Source organism: Silurus aristotelis, assembly GCF_946808225.1.
Source record: "Silurus aristotelis genome assembly, chromosome: 12".
In the NCBI taxonomy this organism is placed as follows: domain Eukaryota; kingdom Metazoa; phylum Chordata; class Actinopteri; order Siluriformes; family Siluridae; genus Silurus; species Silurus aristotelis.
In genome coordinates this window covers 27,479,357-27,498,579 of record NC_139585.1, presented here as the reverse complement: position 1 = coordinate 27,498,579, position 19,223 = coordinate 27,479,357, and the positions used below count along the sequence as shown (strand labels likewise).

The 19,223-nt window shown below is 43.6% G+C and overlaps 1 protein-coding gene across 2 annotated transcripts in view; it reads right to left on the bottom strand.

The window, feature by feature from the left end:
- Positions 1-13,811, bottom strand: part of pemt (phosphatidylethanolamine N-methyltransferase) — a 33,861-nt gene extending 20,050 nt beyond the window's left edge. Inside the window, exons 1-2 of one of the 2 annotated variants that reach the window (XM_083557206.1) lie at positions 13,588-13,811; positions 3,153-3,260 (exon numbers count right to left, since the gene is read on the bottom strand). In XM_083557206.1, the coding sequence (XP_083413332.1) occupies positions 3,153-3,260; positions 13,588-13,659 (180 nt within the window). In that variant the 5' untranslated portion in view covers positions 13,660-13,811. The remainder of the gene's footprint in view (positions 1-3,152; positions 3,261-13,587) is intronic. The other variant, XM_083557207.1, reaches the window with a different exon arrangement.
- Between the last annotated feature and the right edge of the window lie 5,412 nt (positions 13,812-19,223).

Sequence of the window (19,223 nt, the reverse complement as noted above, 5' to 3'; positions counted from 1 at the left end):
ATAAATATGGCCTTCATATTATACCCAGTATAATATACCTCCATATACCAAATAAATCTGTTCCTAATTTCAAGTTATTCATATTAAAGATGTCAACTTAATCTCTAACAAAAAGAGCATTCCATGTTCCAGTGCCAGAGCAGCTCAGATAAGTGCAACTTACATTATTGAAAGTGAATAGCAAAATTTGACAGTCATACCGACTATCTGTCGCCCTCTACTGGAAGAATGACCAAAAGCTAAAAAATCCTGGTGTGAAAAATCAGAATTAAACCTTTCATGGGCCCATAAACCCATAAATTATTAACAATATCATACAGGCACATATTTCACTTTTATACAACTCTGTACATGGTAATCTTTCTGTATAAAATGATATTTCCTCTATGCAGTATTTAGAACGCTGCTGCTTGCTCCACAAGGCAGGTCACACACATGCCTACAAGATCTTTACCCTCAGAGAGGAATGTTGTTGGTCCTCAGTGGAGAAACAGGTTCACCCTTTAACACAAACGAGATAAAAACTTTCTAATTTTCACAAAAAAATCTACAACTATAGTACACACAAAACACTCTCTGCTTCCCGCATTTTTCTACTGATTTTCTTTAGATTCCTCAAAGGGGTTCTGTAGTGTTTCAGTGTTTATTAATAAAAGCTGCTGCTTCATGATAAAAACTGTACGTCTCGTAACGCGTAGAATATATATTTTATATACAAGACTGAAATCATCATCACCACATATTATATTATACTGATCACAGCGATAAGAGTGCACTCTTCTAGGCAACGTTGGGTCAAAGAACAGTAAGTGGATTAAACAAAGTACAGTGAAGTAGTACAGCATCTGTGTGGAGTCTTGATGGCTTCTGAGATACATGCATGTTCCATTTATTTATATGCAACAAACTCGGTAAAAGACAAAAAACTGAAGAATTGGACAGTGAAAGACTGAAAGGAAGTTCTGTGGAGTCTAAATGTGACATCTTTGAAGAAAAGAAGAACTGATGGAGAACAGGAGAGAAGATGAGGATCAGACTCCCTCACCCCCCACATGCAAACATGGAGGTGAAAGCTTAGTGGTTTGGGGTTGTTTTGGAGCAGGGAAGGATGGAGACTTATTCCCATGGCTCCCTTCAACACCATGCAGTTCCCTCCGGACTGCGGTTGGAATGTTTAGTCACCGCATCTAAATCCTATTAAACTGCTCTGGGATGAACTGGATCACAAAGAAACTAGTGAAGAACAACTTTATAAAATTTTACAATTGAATTCTCAGCTGAATGATTGGAAAAACAAGCCGTCTGGATGCGGAGAGTGTGTGAAGCTGTTCTTCATGCTGAGTAAGGATTTATTAATGAAAATAAAATTCAACAACTTTACATTTATATATTTGTTTGGTCAAAGAAAATCCTTATACTATTAAATTACTTCTAACTGCATATAAACTGAAGGAATATGCACACGTCTCTCAAAAACCATAAAAGACGAGGTGCGTTTAAACTTTCACAGGCGTTGTACATTATATTATTTTGACACGTTCATAGAATTTCAATGTGTTTTTATTAGTCCTGAATTAGTGCAGCTCTTTTGTCCTGGATAAACGTCTCACATCATCTCTGGAACTGTACATGTGCAACATGACAATCCATATAAATGACTTCATTCTAAATAATTTATAGTATTTACAGGATTTCTTAAAATAACCACCGCATTTAACCTTCAGCATTGCAGATAGAAACTAACAGTATTTTCAGGGGAGTTAGAGAATCTGGCCAGAGATAAAGTATTAGTTTTAGACTGATGATTCTCAATATTTACCACAATATAGCATTTTACTGTATAATAGTAAAGTTTAAAAGAACATTCTTCAAAAACATGCAAACTGAATAACACTGTTTATTTTATGTAACATTAAAACTGATACAGTAAAACCCCGTTGTACGAGGATAATTCGTTCTTGAAAATTGCTCTTAGGTCCATTTGCTCGTACGTTCGAACTGATTTTCCCCATAAGAATGAATGTAAAAGTGATTTAATCCGTTCCGAGATCTCATTCGATCGCTCATTTCTGCACTTAAAAAGTTTGTAGCCCATTTTAACAAACAAATACACCGCAAATTACCGTAATGTAAACATAATTGAACACTTACTCCTGTGGTAGTGGATGATTGCGAGTGTGAGACACGCATCACGTTTGTAACCTCCTCGGTTTCCATGATAATTCTATTTACTTTCGTTTTCCCAGCACCATCACTGATTTTCTTGGGAGACATTTTTCAAGATTTCTAGTGAAATAAAGAAAATTTTTTGCTGCACTGAACGAGAGTGACCGAGTGATACGTCATCAACTAAGCGACTGATGCGACCCTCCGCCGAAAACGGGGAACCGGCAGCGTAATCTTGCTCGTGCCTTCGAAATTTGCTCGTGTAATAGGGTCAAATTTATTCGAGCGAGTTTGCTCGTATCTCCGTTTGCTTGTACTATAGGTTGCTCGTACAATGGGGTTTTACTGTACCCTTGTCAATGTAAGACCACCACTGAACGCAGTTTAAGACTCTCTGAAGGATGACCGAAGTGTCAGGTTACATATGAAGCTACCAGGACCGAAGTTTGGATTCCTTCTTGTGTGCACGTAGGCAGATCTTTCACACACACACTTGCGTGGTAATAATATGGGGAATTTGGCGTGTTCTCACTAAGGCCCTGGAACATGTAAGACACGTGTAAGACTTCACAGCAAGGTTTCAAACATTCCACACCAAATGTCACTCGCTGATGAGGAACTGTCTGTTATGGGGTTAAAATTTAATCACTGAACTCATTCCACTGGTGGATGAGGTTCTTTGATAAAATATGGAGAGGTGTCAGGATATGCACAAGGAGCTGCAGTACAGACATGGTGGCACATCAACTTCTCGATTATTTATGCAACCTAACAGAAGGCCATACTTCAGTACTAAAAATAAATCCTCCTAAGAGACACTTTCCATTAAACTGTAATATCTGAAATGTAATAACAAGCGTTTGTGTTTTTCTGTATAATTCCGCATAATAAATTAATTTCTTTCAAATATCTATGATTTCTGCTTAAATATTCTGCACATTAGTGCGTTACAGCTACACTTTGCTCTCTGCCTGTGCTGAACTCACCACATTCCAGAAGAACGGGTTGAAGATGATGGTGATGACTGCAATGCAGAAGCTGCGCTCTGTTAAATCAATGTGCTTCGTGATCTCGAACAACACAGACATGTCTGCCTGAAATAAAAAAACAGGAGGAAACGTCAGTCTATCAGTCTCAAAGCAGCTTCATACACAAGCATCGCTGTCCTAAAAACACTCGATGATTCGTCTGAGATTCTCATTGTGAAAATATCTCCAGGACCAGTGAAGGAGTTACAGTCACGATCACAGTAAAAACACTGCCCCAGTGTAAAACGGAAAATTGGATTACATGCCAACATTTTTAATTAATAAACAGTTCTAGATTTTTTGTGAAAAAATTATGTTAAAAAACATTTCCAAAAACACCACCACAAACGGGGCAGGGGCTCAAAAAGTGAAGCCAGGAATAGGGGTTGAAGATGTTGAAGTCAGTTGAAGTTACCAGTTTAATAAATCAATAAGTAAGTTTTAAAACCTCAATAATAAAATACAACTTTATAAATGACAAGCTGCTTAACCACGGCCAAGATTGAGCCTGAGAAGCTCCGCTTGACCCTAAACCTGTAAACCCTTTACCTATAAATACTTCTCCTGTAAACCCCACACCCATAAACCCCACACCCATAAACCATACACTCCTATACCCCACACTCGTAAACCCTACACTCGTAAACCCCACACCCGTAAACCCCATACCAGTAAACCCCACACCCGTAAACCCCATAAAAGTAAACCCCACACCCGTAAACCACACACTCGTAAACGCCACACTCGTAATCCCCACACCCGTTAACCCCACACTTGTAAACCCTACACTCGCAAACCCCACACCCGTAAACCCCACACCCGTAAACCACACACCCGTAAACCCCACACCCTTAAACCACACACCCGTAAAAGCTACACTCGTAAACCCCACACCCATAAACCCTACACTCGTAAACACCACACCTGTAAATCCTTCACCTGTAAACCCCCCACTCATAAACCCTTCACCCGAAAACACCACACCCATAAACCCCACATTTGTAAACCCCACTCATAAACACTTCACCTGTAAACCCAACACTCGTAAACCCCACACCCGTAAACCCCTCACTCGTACACCCTACACTCATTAACCCAACACCCGTAAACCCCACACCCGTAAACCCCACACTTTTAAACCCTACACTTTTAAACCCTACACTCATAATCCCCACACTCGGATTTACAGGTGTGGGGATTACTTCAGCTGTAAACCCCACACTCAAACCCCACACCTGTAAATCCTTCAGCTGTAAACCCCACACTTAAACCCCACACTTATAAACCCCACTCATAAACCCTTCACACAGAAACCCCACACTCATAAACCCCACACTCAAACCCCATACCTATAAATTCTTCACCTGTAAACCGCACACTCAAAAACCCTACATTAATAAACCCTACCCTCATAAACCCCACACCTGTAAATCCTTTACCTGTAAACCCCACACTCAAACCCCACACCTGTAAATCCTTCACCTGTAAACCCCCCACTCATAAACCACACACCCATAAACCCCACACTCAAAAATCCCCGCACTCGTAAACCCCACACCCATAAACCCTACACCCATAAACACCACACCCATAAACCCCACACTCGTAAACCCCACACCCGTAAACCCCACACCCGTAAACCCCACACCCGTAAACCCTACACTCGTAAACCCTTCACCTGTAAACCCTTCACCTGTAAACCCTTCACCTGTAAACCCCACACTCATAAACCCCACGCTCAAACCCCACACCAGTAAATTCTTCACCTGTAAACCCCACACTCATAAACCGCACACTCAAAAACCCTACACTCATAAACCCCACACATGTAAATCCTTCACCTGTAAACCCCACACTCAAACCCCACACCCATAAACCCTACACTCATTAACCCTACACTCATTAACCCAACACCCACAAACCCTTCACCTGTAATCCCCACCCTCGTAAACCCCACATTCGTAAACCCCACACCTGTAAACCCTTCACTCGTAAACTCCACACCGGTAAACCCCACACTTAAACCCCACACTTATAAACCTCGCACTCGTAAACCCCACACTCAAACCTTACACCTGTAAACCCTCCACTCGTAAACCCCACACTCTTGTAAACCCCACACTCGTGAACTCCACACCCGTGAACCCCACACTCGTAATCCCCACACTCGTAATCCCCACACCTGTAAATCCTTTACCTGTAAACCGCACACTTAAACCCCACACCTGTAAACCCTCCACTCGTAAACTCCACACCCGTAAACCCCACACTTAAACTCCACACCCATAAACACCACACCAATAAACCCTACCCTCATTAACCCTACCCTCATTAACCCTACCCTCATTAACCCAACACCCATAAACCCCAAACTTATAAACCCTTCACCCATAAACTCCACACTCGTAATCCCCACACTCAAACCCCACACCTGTAAATCCTTCACCTGTAAACCCCACACTCAAACCCCACAACTGTAAATCCTTCACCTGTAAACCCCACACTCATAAACCCCACACTCATAAACCCCACACTCATAAACCCTTCACCCGGAAACCCAACACTCATAAACCCCACTCATAAACCCTTCAGCCAGAAACCCACATTCGTAACCCCGACACTCATAAACCCTACACCTGTAAATCCATCACCTGTAAACCCCACACTCATAAACCCCACTCATAAACCCTTCACCCGTAAACCCTACACTAATAAACCATTCACCCGTAAACCCTACACTCATAAACCCCACACTCGTTATCCCCACACTCAAACCCCACTCATAAACCCTTCACCCGTAAACCCTACACTAATAAACCCCACACCCGTAAACCCTACATTAATAAACCCCACACCCGTAAACCCTACACTCAAACCCTACACTCGTAAACCCCACGCCCGTAAACCCCACACCCGTAAACCCTACACTCAAACCCTACACTCGTAAACCCCACGCCCGTAAACCCCACACCCGTAAACCCTACACTCAAACCCTACACTCAAACCCTACACTCAAACCCTACACTCAAACCCTACACTCAAACCCTACACTCGTAAACCCCACGCCCGTAAACCCCACACCCGTAAACCACACACCCACAAACCCCACACCCTTAAACCACACACCCGTAAAAGCTACACTCGTAAACCCCACACCCATAAACCCTACACTCGTAAACACCACACCTGTAAATCCTTCACCTGTAAACCCCCCACTCATAAACCCTTCACCCGAAAACACCACACCCATAAACCCCACACTCGTAAACCCCACTCATAAACACTTCACCTGTAAACCCAACACTCGTAAACCCCACACCCGTAAACCCCTCACTCGTACACCCTACACTCATTAACCCAACACCCGTAAACCCCACACCCGTAAACCCCACACTTTTAAACCCTACACTCATAATCCCCACACTCGGATTTACAGGTGTGGGGATTACTTCACCTGTAAACCCCACACTCAAACCCCACACCTGTAAATCCTTCAGCTGTAAACCCCACACTTAAACCCCACACTCATAAACCCCACTCATAAACCCTTCACACAGAAACCCCACACTCATAAACCCCACACTCAAACCCTATTCCTATAAATTCTTCACCTGTAAACCGCACACTCAAAAACCCTACATTAATAAACCCTACCCTCATAAACCCCACACCTGTAAATCCTTTACCTTTAAACCCCACACTCATAAACCCCACACCTGTAAATCCTTCACCTGTAAACCCCCCACTCATAAACCACACACCCATAAACCCCACACTCGAAAATCCCTGCACTCGTAAACCCCACACCCATAAACCCTACACCCATAAACCCCACACCCGTAAACACCACACTCGTAAACCCCACACCCGTAAACCCCACACCCGTAAACCCCACACCCGTAAACCCCACACCCGTAAACCCTTCACCTGTAAACCCTTCACCTGTAAACCCTTCACCTGTAAACCCTTCACCTGTAAACCCCACACTCATAAACCCCACGCTCAAACCCCACACCAGTAAATTCTTCACCTGTAAACCCCACACTCATAAACCGCACACTCAAAAACCCTACACTCATAAACCCCACACATGTAAATCCTTCACCTGTAAACCCCACACTCAAACCCCACACCCATAAACCCTACACTCATTAACCCTACACTCATTAACCCAACACCCACAAACCCTTCACCTGTAATCCCCACCCTCGTAAACCCCACCCTCGTAAACCCCACATTCGTAAACCCCACACCTGTAAACCCTTCACTCGTAAACTCCACACCCGTAAACCCCACACTTAAACCCCACACTTATAAACCTCGCACTCGTAAACCCCACACTCAAACCTTACACCTGTAAACCCTCCACTCGTAAACCCCACACTCTTGTAAACCCCACACTCGTAAACTCCACACCCGTGAACCCCACACTCGTAATCCCCACACTCGTAATCCCCACACTCGTAATCCCCACACCTGTAAATCCTTTACCTGTAAACCGCACACTTAAACCCCACACCTGTAAACCCTCCACTCGTAAACTCCACACCCGTAAACCCCACACTTAAACTCCACACCCATAAACACCACACCAATAAACCCTACCCTCATTAACCCTACCCTCATTAACCCTACCCTCATTAACCCAACACCCATAAACCCCAAACTTATAAACCCTTCACCCATAAACTCCACACTCGTAATCCCCACACTCAAACCCCACACCTGTAAATCCTTCACCTGTAAACCCCACACTCATAAACCCCACAACTGTAAATCCTTCACCTGTAAACCCCACACTCATAAACCCCACACTCAGAAACCCCACACTCAGAAACCCCACACTCAGAAACCCCACACTCAGAAACCCCACACTCAGAAACCCCACACTCAGAAACCCCACACTCAGAAACCCCACACTCAGAAACCCCACACTCAGAAACCCCACACTCAGAAACCCAACACTCAGAAACCCAACACTCAGAAACCCCACTCATAAACCCTTCAGCCAGAAACCCCACTCATAAACCCTTCAGCCAGAAACCCACATTCGTAACCCCGACACTCATAAACCCTACACCTGTAAATCCATCACCTGTAAACCCCACACTCATAAACCCCACTCATAAACCCTTCACCCGTAAACCCTACACTAATAAACCATTCACCCGTAAACCCTACACTCATAAACCCCACACTCGTTATCCCCACACTCAAACCCCACTCATAAACCCTTCACCCGTAAACCCTACACTAATAAACCCCACACCCGTAAACCCTACATTAATAAACCCCACACCCGTAAACCCTACACTCAAACCCTACACTCGTAAACCCCACGCCCGTAAACCCCACGCCCGTAAACCCCACGCTCGTAGTCCCCACACCTGTAAATCCTTCACTCATAAACCCCACACCTGTATATCCTTCACCTGTAAACACCACACACAAACCCCACACTCATAAACCCTTCACCCAGAAACCCCACACTCGTAATCCGCACAACCATAAAACCCACATTCGTAAACCCGACACTCATAAACCCTACACCTGTAAATCCTTCACCTGTAAACCCCACACTCAAAACCCAAGCACACAAACCCTACACTCATAAACCCCACACCTGTAAATCTTTCACCTGTAAACCCCACACTCATAAACCCTTTACCCGTAAACCCCACACCTGTAAATCCTTCACCTGTAAACCCCACACTCAAACGTCACACTCATAAACCCTACACCCGTTAACCCCACACCTGTAAATCTTTCACCTGTAAACCCCACACTTATAAACCGTTCACCCGTAAACCCCACACTCAAACCCTACACCTGTAAATCCTTCACCTGTAAACCCCACACTCAAACGCCACACTCGTAAACCCCACACTCGTAAACCCCACACTCGTAAACCCCACACTCGTAAAGCCCACACTCGTAAAGCCCACACTCGTAAAGCCCACACTCGTAAAGCCCACACTCGTAAAGCCCACACTCGTAAACCCCACACTCGTAAACCCCACACTCATAAAACACAACCATAAACCCCACTCATAAACCCTTTACCTGTAAACCCCACACCCGTAAACCCTACACCCGTAAACCCTACAACCGTAAACCCCACACCCGTAAACCCCACACTCGGATTTACAAGTGTGAGGATTATTTCACCTGTAAACCCCACACTCAAACCCCACACCTGTAAATCCTTCAGCTGTAAACCCCACACTTAAACCCTACACTTATAAACCTCACACTTGTAACCCCACACTCATAAGCCCCACACCTGTAAACCGTACACTCGTAAACCCTACACCCGTAAACCACACACAAAAAAAACCACACTCGTAAACCCTACACCCGTAAACCCCACACCCAAAAACCCCACACTCGTGATCCCCACACTCGTGATCCCCACACTCGTGATCCCCACACTCGTGATCCCCACACTCGTGATCCCCACACTCGTGATCCCCACACTCGTGATCCCCACACTCGTAAACCCCACACTCGTAAACCCCACACTCGTAAACCCCACACCTGTAAATCCCTTACCTGTAAACCAAACACTCAAACGTCACACTCATAAACCCTACACCCGTTAACCCCACACCTGTAAATCTTCCACCTGTAAACCCCACACTTATAAACCGTTCACCCGTAAACCCCACACTCAAACCCTACACCTGTAAATCCTTCACCTGTAAACCCCACACTCAAACGCCACACTCGTAAACCCCACACTCGTAAACCCCACACTCGTAAACCCCACACTCGTAAACCCCACACTCGTAAAGCCCACACTCGTAAAGCCCACACTCGTAAACCCCACACTCGTGATCCCCACACTCGTGATCCCCACACTCGTGATCCCCACACTCGTGATCCCCACACTCGTGATCCCCACACTCGTGATCCCCACACTCGTAAACCCCACACTCGTAAACCCCACACCTGTAAATCCCTTACCTGTAAACCAAACACTTAACCCCCACACCTGTAAACCCTCCACTCGTAAACTCCACACTCAAACCCCACACTCAAACCCCACACTCAAACCCCACACCTGTAAATCCTTCACCTGTAAACCCCACACTTAAACCCCACTTATAAACCCTTTACCCGGAAACCCAACACTCAAACCCCACTCATAAACCCTTCACCCAGAAACCCACATTCGTAACCCCGACACTCATAAACCCTACACCTGTAAATCCTTCACCTGTAAACCCCACACTCATAAACCCCACTCATAAACCCTTCACCCGTAAACCCTACACTAATAAACCATTCACCCGTAAACCCTACACTCATAAACCCCACACTCGTTATCCCCACACTCGTTATCCCCACACTCATAAACCCCACTCATAAACAATTCACCCATAAACCCTACACTAATAAACGCCACACGCATAAACCCTACACTCAAACCCTACACTCGTAAACCCCACGCCCGTAAACCCCACGCCCGTAAACCCCACACCTGTAAATCCTTTACTCATAAACCCCACACCTGTATATCCTTCACCTGTAAACACCACACTCAAACCCCACACTCATAAACCCTTCACCCAGAAACCCCACACTCGTAATCCGCACAACCATAAAACCCACAATTGTAAACCCGACACTCATAAACCCTACACCTGTAAATCCTTCACCTGTAAACCCCACACTCAAAACCCGCGCACACAAACCCTACACTCATAAACCCCACACTCATAAACCGTTCACCCGTAAACCCCACACTCATAAACCCTACACCTGTAAATCCTTCACCTGTAAACCCCACACTCAAACGCCACACTCGTAAACCCCACACTCGTAAACCACAACCATAAACCCCACTTATAAACCCTTTACCTGTAAACCCCACACCCGTAAACCCTTTACCTGTAAACCCTACACCCGTAAACCCCACACTCGTAAACCCTTCACCCGTAAACCCCACACTCATAAACCCCTTTATCCGTAAACTCCACACTCATATTTCCCACACTCGTAATCCCCACACCTGTAAATCCTTCACCTGTAAACCCCACACTCATAAACCCCACACCTGTATATCCTTCACCTGTAAACCCCACACTTAAACCCCACACTGAAACCATTTACCCGGAAACCCCACACTCTTAAACCACACACCCATAAACTCCACATTCGTAAACCCGACACTTATAAACCCTACACCTGTAAATCCGTCACCTGTAAACCCCACACTCATAAACCTTTACAACTGTAAACCCCACACTCAAACCCCACACCTGTAAATATTTTACCTGTAAAACCCACAGCCATAAACCCCACTCATAAATCCTTAATCCTTAATAACTTCCACACTCGTAATCCCCACACTCATAAACCCACACCTGTAAATCCTTCACCTGTAAACCCCACACTTATAAACCCCACACCTGTAAACCCCACACCTGTAAACCATACACTCAAACCCCACACCTGTAAATCCCACACTTATAAAAACGACAATCATAAATCCTTCACCCGTAAACCCCACACTCATAAACCCCACACCTGTAATTCCTTTACCTGTAAACCCCACACTCATAAACCCCACTCATAAACCCTTCACCCGGAAACCCCACACTCATAAACTCCACTCATAAACCCTTCACCCAGAAACCCAAATTCGTAACCCCGACACTCAAACCCTAAACCTGTAAATCCTTCACCTGTAAACCCCACACTCATAAACCGCACACTCAAAAACCCTACACTCAAACCATACACTCATAAACCCCACACTCAAACCCTTCATCTGTAAACCCCACACCCGTAAACCCTACACCCGTAAACCCCACACTCAAACCCCACATCCGTAAACCCTACACTCGTAAACCCCACACTCGTAAACCCCACACTCGTAAACCCCTTACCTGTAATCCCCACACTTGTAATCCCCACACTTGTAAACCCTATGCCTGTAAATCCTTCACCTGTAAACTCCACACTCATAAACCCTTTACCCGTAAACTACACCCTTATAAAACCCACACTCGTAATCCCCACACTCGTAATCCCCACACCCATAAAACACACCCATAAACCCCACACTCAAACCCTTCACCTGTAATCCGCACACTCGTAATCCCTATGCCTGTAAATCCTTCACCTGTAAACCCCACACTCGTAAACCCCTCACCCGTAAACTCCACACTCGTAATCCCCACACTCGTAATCCCCACACCTGTAAATCCTTCACTCGTAAACCCCACACCTGTATATCCATCACCTGTAAACCCCACACTCAAACCCTTCACCCGGAAACACCACACTCGTAAACCACACACCCATAAACCCCACACTCGTAATCTGCACAACCATAAAACTCACATTCGTAAACCCGACACTCATAAACCCTACACCTGTAAATCCTTTACCTGTAAACCCCACACTTATAAACCCTTACAAATGTAAAGCCCACACTCAAACCCCTAAAATCCTTAATAAATAACTTCCACACTCGTAATCCCCACACTCATAAACCCCACACCTGTAAACCCCACACTCAAAAACCCCCCCTCATAAACCCTACACTCAAACCCCACACCTGTAAATCCTTCACCTGTAAACCCCAGACTCATGAACCTTTTACCCGTAAACCCTACACTCAAACCCCACACCTGTAAATCTTTCACCTGTAAATCCCACACTTATAAACACGACAATCATAAACCATTCACCCGTAAACCCCACACTCATAAACCCCACACCTGTAAATCCTTCACCTGTAAATCCCACACTTGTAATCCCCACACTCGTAAACCCTATGCCTGTATATCCTTCACCTGTAAACCCCACACTCAAACCCTTCACCCGTAAACTCCACACTCGTTATCCCCACACTCGTAATCCCCACACCTGTAAATCCTTCACTCATAAACCCCACACCTGTATATCCTTTACCTGTAAACCCCACACTCAAACCCCACACTCATAAACCCTTCACCCGGAAACCCCACACTCGTAAACCACACACCCATAAACCCCACACTCGTAAACCACACACCCATAAACCCCACACTCGTAATCCGCACAACCATAAACCCCACACTCGTAATCCGCACAACCATAAACCCCACACTCGTAATCCGCACAACCATAAACCCCACACTCGTAATCCGCACAACCATAAACCCCACACTCGTAATCCGCACAACCATAAACCCCACACTCGTAAATCCTTCACCCGTAAACCCCACACCTGCTGGACGTTCCCGGTCCTCAGAACCACTCTTAGAAAGGAGTCATTTAGCATCATCATCATCATCATCATCATCAACAACATTATCATTATTATTATTCTCAGCGTTTAAAAAAGCTTTTCAGGTAGCGGTTATTTCAGAGATAATCTGTTGTTTGTTGTTTTTATTACCTTACTATAGTCCACTTTATCGAACCCTCCGCAGCAGTCGTGATTAAACTCCGTGATCGCAGCGGAATTCATAAAAACCTTTTCATTTTCACTCCAAACCACTGAGGATCATCACTGATCTATCTATCGATCTATCAGTCTGGGAAATTACCAGAATGTTACCTCAGGCCGGTACTGTTTCCTGGGCAGACATGGATTCTGAACTTTAACCTCATTTTGATATGAATTGTGGGTAATGGAGTTCCCGTTATACCAGCAATGATTTCCGACTCGTCTGCACCAATCGGGTGTGTGTGTAATACAAAAACGACTCAGCACACTAACATTAAACACTGTAATTTTCCCTGAAATGTGTCTTCCACCAGTTTCTGATGTTACTGTTACTTACACTTTAGAAATACTTGTGCAGATGCGCCCTGTCCCACCACACCGCCATGAGTCCTGTCACCTCCCAAACATCAAGACTGTACTACTGAACGAGCTTCTGATGGTTCAGATCATCTTCCCAACCAGACCTGCACCTGATTTACCACCAGCTTCAGCTAGTTCTTCTGACAGTTCTTCGGCTAGTTCTTCTGACAGTTATTCAGTTAGTTCTTCTGACAGTTCTTCAGTTAGTTCTTCTGACAGTTCTTCAGCTAGTTCTTCTGACAGTTCTTCAGCTAGTTCTTCTAAAAGTTCTTCAGTTAGTTCTTCTGACAGTTCTTCAGCTAGTTCTTCTGACAGTTCTTCGGCTAGTTCTTCTGACAGTTATTCAGTTAGTTCTTCTGACAGTTCTTCAGTTAGTTCTTCTGACAGTTCTTCAGCTAGTTCTTCTAACAGTTCTTCAGCTAGTTCTTCTAAAGGTTCTTCAGTTAGTTCTTCTGACAGTTCTTCAGCTAGTTCTTCTGACAGTTCTTCAGTTAGTTCTTCTGACAGTTCTTCAGCTAGATCTTCTGACAGTTCTTCAGCTAGTGCTTCTAAAAGTTCTTCAGCTAGTTCTTCTGACAGTTCTTTATTAGTGTAGAGCAGAGGAGTGTAAACTTCACATTTGCTTTATGGCCAGGAGCCAAAAATACGTTGTGTTATACCAATCTAACTAATCTGCTAAATGCGGGGAAGTGGCATCTTATTGGTTAAGGCATTGAACTTTGATGCTGAAGGTTCTGAGTTCAAATCCCAAGCCACACTGTCACTCCTGGGCCCCCTGAGCAAGGCCATTAACCCCATAGCTGCTGAAGAATATGAATGAGATCAATATAAACACTGAATATGCTGTAAATGTAATGTCTTATTTAGTGAAACTTATAGTTCAAGCAAAAACAATCCAATGAATGGTGGAGTTCAGGGTCTAATACACGTGACCTCTAATGAGAGACGTGAAGTTGCTGCTTATTTTTTTAAAGTTTTTCAAAATCCTTTTTTTAAATTGTATTTTACTTTCTTAGTCTTCTCATATATGACATGGTGGACCAAATCAAAGGTCATCACACTGTAACTGTGGCCCACAGGCCCTGTTCTGGACATCTCCGGATCATCGTGATATCATCTTCTCTCAGCCCCTTTTCTTCAAGGCATGTGCAACCAGCATGAAAACATTTTCAAACTGTTACTCATGTGATGTCAGGGAGCAGAATAACAAGTTCCTCCTTATCTCATCTCAGGGATCCTCTGGTGATGCTTGTTAAAGATCAAATTCAGAAGCTACAAAGTTACACCAGGCTTTATATAACAGAAAATCCTGGTTTACAGTTATTGCTGCTCTAGATATTTTCTTATGCCGTCTCAGGGAGTTTTTCCTTCACCACAGTCACCACCAGCTTGTTCATCAGGGACAAACTTACTTATAAAGAACATATTCACTTTTAATCAATTCAATTCAATTCATGTTTATTTGTATAGCGCTTTTAACATATAACATTGTCTCAAAGCAGCTTTACACAGACAATGTGGTGATTAAGATTAAATATGTTCTTTGTAAGTAAGTTTGTCCCTGATGAGCAACTGTGGCAAGGAAAAGCTCCCCGAGATGGCATAAGAAAGAAACCTTGAGAGGAACCAGACTCAAGAGGAAACCCATCCTCATCTGGGTTACACCGAATGTCCATTTGAAGCGGATGTACAATGTTGCAGGGTACAGTGATGATGATTAGTAGCGAACTGTATTCCTGAGTGTAGGAGTCACTGTTGACATTAACTACAGTCCAATCCATCCTCAAAGCGCCCGTTCTTACTCCGGAATTTCATGGAATCACCCAAGGTGTTGATGAGAAACCGTCCCAAGCTGCACAGAGTGGCCTCCAGTCGAAGAGAACACTATCCAGAGGCAGGCCTGGACGAAGTGGGAAGATCCACGGAGGGGAGAGGGGCAGGAACAGTGGTCACTGGAACCTCAGGACCATGTTTAACTCGACCGAGAGAGAAAGAGAGAGAGAGAGAGGGAGAGAGAGAGAGAGAGAGAGAGAGAGAGAGAGAGAGAGAGAGAGAGAGAGAGAGAGAAGGATATGGATTATTAAGTGTCCTTATTGTTGTATGAAAGTTAATGTCACTGTGCAGTTTGGACTCCGGCAAGACTCGCTATGGCAGCATAACTAAAAGGGAGAACCAGAAGGTAACACAGACATGAGGGATCTCTGGGATAAAAGACGACCCACCACACCACCGTCAACAAACCTGAGTGAACGCGTGAATGTGAGGGGACGACCGCATACAAATATCCCAGTTCACCAAACACTCTATATCCATGATCCCTCCAGATCTGAGCCTTTACCTAAGAAAAAAAATCTACTGATAAAAGGCTTGACTAAATAAATACGTTTTCAACCTCAACTTAAACACTGAGACTGTGTCTGAGTCCCGAACACTGGTTGGAAGGCTGTTCCATAACTGTGGGGTTTATAAGAGAAAGATCTGCCCCCTGCTGTAGTCTTCATTATTTGAGGAACCAACAGATAGCCAGCACCTTTTGATCTAAGTAGGCATGGAGGATCATACTGGTACAGAAGTTCACTCAGATACTGCGGTGCGAGACCGTTAAGTGCTTTATACGTCAGTAGTAGTATTTTATAATCAATGCGAGATTTGATTGGGAGCAGTGTAGATGATTAAAACAGGGGTGATGTGGTCAAATTTCCTAGATCTAGTGAGGACCCTTGCTGCTGCATTCTGAACTAACTGAAGCTTATTTATGCACTTATTTGCACATTCAGATAGTAAAGCGTTACAGTAGTCTAATCTAGAAGTAACAAAAGCATGAACTAGTTTTTCTGCATCCTGTAACGACATCATATTTCTAATTTTAGCAATATTTCTAAGGTGAAAGAAGGCAATCCTGGTGATATTATTCACGTGAGCCTCAAAGGAAAGACTAGGGTCAATAATCACACCAAGGTCTTTGACAGCCGTACACGCTGAAACAGAAACATCATCCAGAGATGCTACATAATCGGAAAGTTTACTTCTAGCTGCCTGTAGTCTTAGTAAAAGTACTTCCATCTTATCTGAGTTGAGCAGAAGAAAGTTATCAAGTATCCTCTGTCTAATGTCCTTTACACACTCCTCAACATTATTAAGCTGATCTCTCTCATCTGGCTTTGCTGAAATATACAGCTGTGTATCATCAGCATAGCAATGGAAGCGAATCCCATGTTTATGAATAATTTCACCAAGAGGCAGCAGATATAAAGAGAAAAGCAGAGGGCCTAAGAAAGATCCTTGAGGAACACCAAACTTTACCTCAGAGAGTGTGGAGAACTCACCATTTACATCAACAAACTGATAGTGATCAGTCAAATAAGACCTGAGCCAAGAGAGAGCCGTTCCCTTTATTTCAACAACGTTCTCAAGTCTAGCAAGTAGTATAGTGTGATCAATGGTGTCAAAAGCTGCACTAAGGTCGAGCAAAACAGAGACAAAACCCTGATCAGAGGCCAATAACAAGTCAATTACCACCTTAACTAGCGCCGTCTCTTTGCTATGATGAGGCCGAAATCCTGACTGATACATTTCAAAAATGTTATTCATAAGTAGGTGTGAGCAGAACTGCTGTGCTACAACCTTTTCTAAAATTTTGGATATAAAGGGGAGATTTGATATTGGTCTGTAGTTGGACAGCTGACATGGGTCAAGGTCAGGTTTTTTAATTAGGGGTGGATAACTGCCAGTTTAAAGGATTTAGGTACAAAACCAGTGCTAATGGAAGAGTTTATTATTTTTAAAACAGGTTCAATTACCTCTGGAGTTATCTGTTTAAAGAAACTTGTAGGTAAGGGATCGAGAATGCAGGTTGATGGTTTTGATGAGGAAATTAATGAAATTAAGTCATTCTCATGAATAGGAGTGAAGCTTTGTAGTTGATTGTCTGCTATAAGTACACTGCTATCTACAGGGTTACTTGTAAAATAATTTGGATTTATATTAACCGTCTGGATTTCTTGCCTGATGTTTTCAATTTTATTATTAAAAAAGTTCATGAAATCATTACTACCTATTGATGGTGTGCATGTTCGCGCAGTGCTTTTATTCCCTGTTAATTTTGCTACCGTGCTGAACAAAAATCTAGGATTATGCTTGTTATTTTCTATGAGGGTGGAGAAATATGCTGATCTAGCAGCACTAAGAGATTTTCTATCATTTAAGAGGCTCTCCTTCCATGCTATTTGAAATACTGTTAATTTTGTTTGACGCCATTTACGTTCTAATTTTCGAGTGGTCTGTTTTAAGGTGCGTGTATGATTATTATACCACTGTGCTAATTTTTTCTTCCTGACCATTTTGGTCTTAAGGGGAGCTCCATCATCTACAGTGTAACGTAACGTTGATTCTAGGTGTTTAGTGGCCCAGTCGAGCTCTGCAGGGTCAGGTGGAGATCTATCTAATATCGTAATTTCTGGAAGATTATTGATAAAACATGCTGCTGTAGCTGACGTGAAAGTACGCTTAACACGGTAACGTGGTGAAGTAGTAATGCAATGACTGAGGCAGATTTTGAAAAAGATCAGATAATGGTCTGAAATAGCTTCAGACTGTGGAATTATAACTAAGTTTTTTATTTTTAATCCAAATGTTAACAACAAATCGAGAGTGTGTCCACCACTATGAGTGGGTCCTATAACATTCTGATTAATTCCAACTGACTCTAGAATGGACAACTGCTGCTCTTAAGGAGTCTTCCTGATTATCAAAATGAATATTAAAGTCACCAATAATTAATGCTTTGTCTAAAGAAGTAGCTAAATTTGTGATCACCACATTATCTGTGTAAAGCTGCTTTGAAACAATGTTCATTGTTAAAAGCGCTATACAAATAAACATGAATTGAATTGAATTATAGATATAAAAACTAAGAACTTGCACTGGGATATCAGCCCTTTGTTTCTGCTATGACAGCGGTAGGACGGGTTCCTGTATGGTGGCTACTAAGCTTAAATATTTACATTCTTATAATTTTGCATATGATGAACAGACTGCTGCTGTTTTGCCCCAAACTGCATGATAATGACATGAACAGATACAGTCACTGGTCTATTAAAGTGCAGTGAAAAATGGTGAGAAAATCATTCAAAAAAAAGGTTAATTAAGCTGCAGTAGTCTACTTAATGTCTGTCCTGGTATTCAGGAACAAACCTGTAGAAGAAACACTGATGTGGGGCTCAGCA